Raw genomic sequence first — 9000 nt, 5'->3', positions numbered from 1 at the left:
CCCTTTCCGGATTTCTAAAGTCATCCTACTTTGACATTCTATTTCCCATAAGACATTATCTGCTGTTTATCTGCTTTTGTGTTTATCCTAGTTTAGTCTTCATTTCTAAATTACTTTTCCTTTTATTTCTAGTACTTTCCCAAGTTTTTGAAATTCTGCTTGATATTCATACTCTGTATCACTTTCAAAATATCTTAGAAGTCATTTTTAAATAATAGGTCATAGTTCAGATCTACTATGGGAATGTCTGTCTGGTGTTCAATGTTTTTAGGATATTTTGCTCCTTATCATCCATTTTTTATCATCCATTTTTTAAAACAACTTTGCATGACTACAATTTTATGTTACTTATTTTTATATGAAATCAGCTTCTCTGAAATTGCAGAGTAACTTCTCTAGCTTTCTCAGTTTCCACTTCTGTAGTTTTCTGTAGTATTGAAAAATACGGCACTTTGCTTTCTCAGATTTTCCTGGCTCTTTTCGTTCACTTTGGTTTTTGTAGTGTTTTTTTTTTTCAATTGAGATGTAATTGACATGTAACACCGTGTAAGTTTAAGTCACACAATGTGTTCATTTGATATATTTACATCTTTCCTGGCTCTTTTTAAGTAAATGATGTAACGGATACAAAGACAAGTAAGCTACTCAGATATAGCAAACAAGTACTCTTGATTTACCTCAGGTCATGACCTCAGGGTCCTGGGACTAAGCCCCTCATCTGGCTCGCCACTCAGCAAGGAGTCCTGCTGGTCTCCCTTCAACACTTCAACTTTTTTTAAATAGTTAATAAGTCACTTACAAAAATGGTTCAATATATATAATTGACAAAGTTTATTATCAAGAAACTTTAGTAGGTTTTTAAAAAGACTGTTTTGGTTTTAGAATACTGAAGGATGACAATCCACGATAGGACATATATAAACAAGATAATTATAATATTAAATTAAAAGATCATAATTCAAATTGTTAGGTACAATCTTTGTGTCTTGTCAGAAGGAGCTGTACAAGTTACCCTTCATGAAATTCAGCCCACTAACTCCTGAAGACTACAAAGCCTCACGACAAATTCAATTAGATATTTTACAGTAATCAATGCTGAGTTTTTTGTGCTTAAGCATGCAATTATCACAGAAAACACCAAATCCTATTTACAGGGATTTCTTTTTCTTTAAAACGTGTCTCAAGCATCTTTTAAAGTGCGAGCTACAAATATGCTGTATCCTTAAAGAAAAAGGCTTCTAAGGAAAGTATGAGCCAGCTTTCCAATACCGCCAAGAGTGGTTATATAACTAACCACAGGAAGTTGGCGGTACTCTGCTAACTCTGTTTTAGTGTAGCAGCCTCCTCCACGGTAGGTGAGTTCTCGGTTCTTACTATACTACCAGCCGAACATGTACTCCATTGCTTTGGATACAAGACTTTCATCTTTTTTTGGCGTTTGTCTGTCAGAAATAACCTATTCAAAAAAACATACACAATTGTTAGGTTATAGTTTCCTCAGTATCATAATCAATTCTTGACTTAAAAGCTAATTTAAAAGAGTCGAACAATTAAATCCATTTGTAGTACTGAACTGTATATTTAATTATTAATATCTGGATTTAGTCAGAACATCCTTTGCTTTAAAGGAAGGACAAAATCTTATTCCTTTGGCAAGACAAATTACATCTGCTCCTTATATCAGGAAACTGAACAAACACACAAAAGCTACAAGACTTTCTTTTTAATAGCCTATACACCCAGCACAGAGCCCAATGTGGAGCTTGAACTCATGACCCTAAGCTGAGATCAAGAGTTAGACACTTATCCAACTGAGTCATCCAGGCACTCCCGGAGATGAGGATTTTAAAATACTGGTTTAGGGGCGCCTGGCTGGCTCAGTCAGTAGAACTTGTGACTCTTGATCTCAGTTGTGAGTTCAAGCCCCACAATGGGTATGGAGCCTACTTGGAAAATAAAAAAATAAAATAAAATACTGGCTTAAAAGAAAAACCTTAAGGAAAAAAAAAACAGTCCTAATCTCCAAATATCAAGGGAAATCCAAAGATTAAATCGTCACTAACTGTCTTACTAAAGCATAGGGTAAAAACTTATTTGCTGTTTCAAGAACCACGTCTGTGGTTAGGCAAGTTCAGAACCTGGTTAATTAAGTAGGGTATAATATCACATCCTGAATGAGAGTCACAATACTTTTATCATTCTTCAATGTATACATCAACTTTCCCTTTAAATTTTTTGAAATGAGTAATTTTGAAATGGGATCTGGTCAGTGGTTTTTCTGATAACTCTAACCTGAGGTTCTTTATTTGTGATGCCATCAGATTTAGTCATCAATTTTTTTTTAAAGATTTTATTTATTCATGAGAGACAGAGAGAGAGGCAGAGACATACACAGAGGCAGAAGCAGGCTCCATAAGGGGAGCCCAACATGGGACTTGATCCCGGCACTCTGGGATCACACCCTGGGCCGAAGGCAGGAGCTAAACCGCTGAGCCACCCAGGGATCCCTAGTCATAAGTTTTAACACAGTTTTTAATATTCCCTCATGCCAGAGATATTCACAAGAGAAACTTTTAATATACGCAAATATAACTTAGAAAAATTAAACTCTCAAAATGTCTTAAAAAATGGCAAAGTTTCAACGTAAGTTTTCAATTGGCCATAATTCTAATTTTTAAAATAGGAAATTTAAGAATGCAAAGTTTATAGGTATTTCAAGGCAATCACGTCAGTAAGAATTAAATAACCGTCAATCCAGCAAAAAAGTTAAACATGCTATGCATTTCACCCTTTAAAAGTATATCTTTTAATAAATACATACATAAAGTATATCTTTTTTTTTATCCAATTCTTAAAATACCTGATAGTCACTAGTAGAAGCTTTGTATGCTGTAGCAAGAGGTCTCATGGTAGAAATCCTAGGAGTACTTCCAGGTTGGGTTGGTGTACCTAAGGTTTTGATTGGTGGTGTAAAGGCTAGAGATGGAGATGATAAAGCACATCTGTCATTGTTTTCCATAACATTCTGGAGAAATAAAGATAAAGAACTTCTCTGTTTATAAACATAACATGTTATCTATCATCCACTATTACATCCTACTTAAAAGAAAACTTTATTTTTTTTTTAAGATTTTATTAATTCATGAGAGACACACAGAGAGCGAGAGGCAGAGACACAGGCAGAGGGAGAAGCAGGCTCCATGCAGGGAGCCTGACGTGGGACTGGATCCTGGGTCTCCAGGATCACACCCTGGGCTGAAGGCGGCGCTAAACCACTGAGCCACCTGGGCTGTCTAAAAAGAAAACTTTAATAAAAGGGGCATCCTTTCTTTGATCTAATTAACCTTTCAAATAATTTTAGCCTTGATAAAACAATGTATGCTTCTGAGCTAGTTTTTGATACACAATGCTCGGCCAGAAAATCCACTTCAATACTTGATCAAAACAACTAGAGACTCACAACAGCAAAAATCTAACAAACTACAAGGAAGAAAAAGCAGAATTTTGGGGAAATCCTGGGGTGAGGAGAGGAATAAAGTCCAGTGTTACTTAGTAGCTAGGAACCCCAGATTCTCCTCTATAAGCATCCGTTACAACACAATATAATAATTACATAACTAAAAAAGCTTCAGCCATTTAATAGTTAATCCTTTTAACCATTCCAGTGAAATCTTTCGTTCTACTGAAATAGCAGCATTCTTTTATAGTATTTAAGGAATTTGATGTTGCTTTGCACAACAGAATGAGAACTTAAGAAACCTAAAATCTAGGTCTCACCTTTAATTTTTTTTTTTAATTTTTATTTATTTATGATAGTCAAAGAGAGAGAGAGAGAGAGAGAGAGAGAGAGAGAGAGAGGCAGAGACACAGGCAATGGGAGAAGCAGGCTCCATGCACCAGGAGCCCGATGTGGGATTGGATCCCGGGTCTCCAGGATCGCGCCCTGGGCCAAAGGCAGGCGCCAAACTGCTGCGCCACCCAGGGATCCCTAGGTCTCACCTTTAAAAACACACTCTGTCTGGATAAGTTACTTAAGTCCTCTTGGCCTCTTTATCTGTAAAATTAAGGGGCCAGTATGGATTATTTCTAAATTCTAAAGTCTTGTGACTACATTTTTGGCTTCCCATGAAAACAGTACTGTAACACCATCACATTTTACAAAGCAAGAAAAAGGGGCATAGTGCAGCCAAGTGGCATAACCGTCAATGTCAATGCTTAGACCCATGCTCTCCGTATAGATTAAGCCACTTTCCTTACATCAGCAATAACTTACTTTATCTATACATGGTTTTACACCAATCATGATGGACTCTCCAAAAATCCTCCCATCTTTGCTTAAGGCTTTCCGGGCCTGCAATTTAGATTGATAACGAATATGCATCCAATTTCCTGTGTTAGACATCTGCAAAGAATGAAGTTGTTTTTTAAAACATAAGATATATAAAATCTAAGAAATGAATTCTGTTAGAAAATACAAATATATAAAGATATATCTGCTTCCACTTTTTTTTTTTTTTTAAAGATTTTATTTATTTATTCATGACAGACACAGTGAGAAAGGCAGAGACACAGGCAGAGGGAGAAGCAGGCTCCCTGCGGGGAACCTGATGTGTGGCTCCATCCCAGGACCCCGGGATCAGGACCTAAGCCAAAGGCAGATGCTCAACCACTGAGCCACCCAGGAGCCTCTGCTTCTACTTTTTATTTAATGCCCCATTATAAGCCGTATGCTAGGATTGAAAAAAAAATCCTATTAAACAATTTCAATAATTTCTACCTAACCCTCAATTCTCTACTATCAAAAGTATTGGCAAATATTAGAGTGACTGGGTGGCTCAGTCAGTTAATAAGCATATGACTCTTAATTTTGGCTCAGGTCATGACCTCAGGGTCCTGGGATCAAGCCCCATATGGGGCTCTACACTCAGCGAGGAGTCTGCTTGTCCCTCTCCCTCTGCTCCTTCCCCATCTCGTGCACACGCGCACTCTCTTTCAAATAAATAAATAGAAGAATAGAATAGAATAGGTGCCAAATATTCTCTGAAAGTAAACTAATTCTCAAAAAGATACTTGTTTCTTACAAATGGGCTTTATTAACACTATTAAGTTTATAAAAATTATACTCATCAATCTAATTTTCTGTAGGAGGTAGTCAATCCCTGCTAACAGAAAAAAGATTTGTTATTCATAACTTGTTATAGGTAAGGCAAGGTAAGATACTTTTTCAAAAATGTTCTAGATAAGGTTAAAAAAAACCCTAAGAACTCTGTACATCAGGAACTTCTCTCTTTTCCTTTATCTCCAATAAAACAAGCTCATACTGGAAGACAGTAATATAAATATTTCCCATAATTTTTGTTAAAAGAGACTGTGAACTATTTAAGGGTGGGAGTCTGAAATTCACATTCTCTTGCTTATCTTCTCTCTTTATCCCTTTTTATCAACTACTATGCAACTTCTACCCTTCTACACTCCAACAGATATATTCAATGAAAATTTAAGAAAGAAAAACTTTAGTTTGGAAAGAGTAGACAGTATTCAGCAGCAAAGTTTCCCTCAATTCACAGCTTTTTTTTTTTTTCAGACTAAATCTTGAACTGAAAAGAAGTAAGCCTTACCACATGTTTTAAGATATTCCCATATTGTGCAAATTGTAATAATATATAGGAAGCAGATGCTTGAGGAAACCTGAAAAAAGAATTGTCCAAATAGTCAACTTCCATAACAAATACAAATGCAAATTAACATACTTGTAAGTGTTTTAAGATACGGTCCCAAGAGACTAAAATATTAAGGAAACCCCTGATTGTTGTTTCCCCCATGTCAGCTAAATCTATCATTGCCCGTCACCCAAAAACAAATATGTTAAAATTAGTTTTGACTCACCCATTCTTCTCCATCCCTATATTCCATCTATGAAATCTCTAAAATTCCACTCCCACTGCCTTACCATGTCCAAAGAACTAAGAAGTTGCAGCTCTGTATATATTTTGCAAGAGTGTGTGAGCATGTGTATATGAGTATGTGTGAAATACTGAGGTATACTATGGTTATTAAAAGGAAATGAATTTTAAATTATATAGTCCTTATTACACATTGAGCACCAACTGAAAATTCAGAAATTTAGTTCTCAAACAAAAATGAAAGTCAGTACCAAGTATCAATGGTATAGAAACATTTAAAAGGATGGTTACCAAGATTTTAATAGCCAAAATCTAAGAAAATTGTGATTTTCATTTTCTCCTTTATAAAATTCTGTATGGTTTAAATATTTTATCAGACATTACTATTATAATCCAAACAATTAAGTTATTTTAAGTTGAAAATCTGGAGTTTTCTTAACCAACAGCTTCAGTTAGGGAGGACTTGAGACAAACCATAAGAGAGACCCTTAATCAAGCAAACAAACTGAGGGTTGCTGGAAGTGAAGTGGGTGGGGGAATGGAGTAACTGGGTGATGGACATTAAGGAGACCATATGATGCAAAGAGCACTAGGTATTATATAAAACTGATGAATCACTGACCTCTACCTTTGAAACTAATAATATATGATAATTAACTGAATTTAAATAAGAAATTTAAAAATTTAAAATAAAGAAGGAAAAAAACCTAAGGAAAAAACAGAGTCACAAAAATAAATGAGACGTGTACATATTAAAATGTGAGTAAAATACTGCATTCAAGACTCAAATTTTATAAGATTTCTAACCTTAAAGAAAAGCAACAAGTGCCTATAAACCAGAGCTGAAGAAAATAAAAATGAAAGAAAAATAATGGTTGCAGTAGGAGGTATTTGAAAAATAAAATGTAGTTCTAAGACCCTAGGACCACTGAGTGGAAACATTCCAATATTCTGTAAAAGAACTACCCTAAAACAATGAATGAATGAATGAATGACCCTGAGTCAACAGGAAAAAAATTATCAAAGAAAGAACATACATATTTTAGATATACTACCCTATAAATGATCAAATTATTTTATCCCTTAGAAGAAAATGTTTCAGTTCTTGCAATCAAACTCATATGGTTACTAAACATAAAACCAACAGAAAATTAAGAGGTATGAAAGTGTTGATCTTAAAAATGAAGAAAAAGACTAGGAGAAGAACTTCAAGTAATTTATCCACTTACTGAGGAATCTAAAAGAGACACCATTAATACTGAGCCTCAAAAACAGACTTAAGGGTGGACATCCAAGTTCAAAAACACAGCCATGCCATGAAAGAATATGAAAATTTAAATAAAAAAGAAAAAAAAATCAAGAGGCCATCCAATTGCTGTGGGCTAAGCATGATCTTTCTGGAGAATAAGAGAAAGCAATAATCCTAATTTGTCACCTAAACAGGATCAGTAACAAAGAATCTTTGGTAGGTTACACACAGAACAGGTGTCAAGTATTGCCTTAGAAGAAAAATTGCAGGGCAGCCCTGGTGGCACAGTGGTTTAGCACCGCCTGCAGCTCAGGGTGTGATCCTGGAGACCCTGGATCGAGTCCTGCATCAGGCTCTCTGCATGGAGCCTGCTTCTCCCTCTGCCTGTGTCTCTGCCTCTCTCTCTCTCTGTGTGTCTCTATGAATAAATAAAATCTTAAAAAAAAAAAAAAGAAAAGAAAAATTGCAGCAGGGAAGTAGGAAAAAAAGGACAAAAGTGGGAAGGACAAGTTTTCACTGTAGATTCTTATAATTCCTTTGAATTTTTAAATTTTAAATAAATTGAACATATAAAGTCCACTAACATTTACTGTGTATTGTCCAAGAAGCTCATATGTTATTTATATACTTCTTATCCCAAAACTAAATATAGTTAAGATCCAGTATCAGTATGACACATCACACTTTCAGAAGCAACCTTATGTAGTATGGTAGTATGGTATGAACAGTAACAGCTTAAAAATCAAAGACCTAAGGTTTTTTGCGGACACTTTACCTAGAACTAGATGTAAACCTCTGAATAAGTCATTTAATCTACTACTTTGGTTTTCTCATATGTAAATGATGCAATGTGATCTCCAAAAGCTATAAAGTACTTTTTTTTAATCTAATAATCTATTCAAAATGCATCTAGGGCTGTCACGTACAATTTCTATTAATACTCAATATCCTGTGACTATTAAGTACCAACCTTGGGATACAGTATGTATGTATATGTATGTATACATATACACACACATATGAAATTCGATTTTAGTTCCAAACTGGTTAAGTCCAATATAAGCAGAGAAATAACCACTACAAAGAAAGGAACTCCTAAAGTCTAAAGATGCAAAACTATTCCATTATCCAACAAATAGGCTTAAGAGAAAAGAATATGGGAAGTGGCAAGCAGATAAACACAAATACTGAACACTTGAACACTTGTTCAGAGGGGTACCTGGGTAACTCAGTTAAGTGTCTGACTCCTGATTTCAGCTCAGATCATGACCTCAGGGTTGTGAGATCGAGCCCTACTTCAGGCTCCATGCTCAGCACGGAGCCTGCTTAAGATTCTCTTTCCCCCTCTCCTCTGCCCTTCCCCTCCCTCTTTAAATAAATAAACAAAAATTTTAAAAAATAATAATATGCATGCTGAAGTGTCAGGATAAATGATTGGTAGTGATGTGTGCAACTTACTCTGAAATGTACCAACAAAAAAAGATGAGTTAATGGAAGATAAAATGAATGTAAGTAAAAAATTAACTGTAAAAGCCAGGTGGTGGGTATACAACCATCTGCTGTGCAATTTTTTTTGATATGTTTAATATAATGTTTATTATAAATGTTGGAGAAGTTTTTTTTTTCTTTCTTTCTTTTTTTTTTTTTTGGAAGAGTAAATTATTCAGAAACCTTACCCGAACACAGTCACCCAAGTGTCATCAAGGTGATCTTCAGAAGTCAGAGAATCTCCTTGAGTATAAAAAGGATCCAGCTGTGCAGGAGATAATGTTGTCTTTCGTGGCTGACCAATGTTTGCTGGACTAAACATACTTTGCCCTATATTAGTATATTTAGTAAGTTAGTTAC

The 9000-nt window shown here is 35.2% G+C and overlaps 1 protein-coding gene across 1 annotated transcript in view; it reads right to left on the bottom strand.

Annotated features, from left to right (window-relative positions):
• Positions 1-816: 816 nt before the first annotated feature.
• The window catches only part of NUP35 (nucleoporin 35), a 35250-nt gene continuing 27066 nt past the window's right edge, over positions 817-9000 (bottom strand). Inside the window, exons 5-9 of the mRNA XM_041722622.1 lie at positions 8829-8970; positions 5619-5688; positions 4274-4402; positions 2861-3025; positions 817-1456 (exon numbers count right to left, since the gene is read on the bottom strand). Of these exons, the coding sequence (XP_041578556.1) occupies positions 1379-1456; positions 2861-3025; positions 4274-4402; positions 5619-5688; positions 8829-8970 (584 nt within the window). The 3' untranslated portion in view covers positions 817-1378. The remainder of the gene's footprint in view (positions 1457-2860; positions 3026-4273; positions 4403-5618; positions 5689-8828; positions 8971-9000) is intronic.

Source organism: Vulpes lagopus, chromosome 11 (assembly GCF_018345385.1).
Source record: "Vulpes lagopus strain Blue_001 chromosome 11, ASM1834538v1, whole genome shotgun sequence".
In the NCBI taxonomy this organism is placed as follows: domain Eukaryota; kingdom Metazoa; phylum Chordata; class Mammalia; order Carnivora; family Canidae; genus Vulpes; species Vulpes lagopus.
Note: the sequence above shows the minus strand (reverse complement) of the source record. Positions and strands in the feature narration are given on the sequence as shown.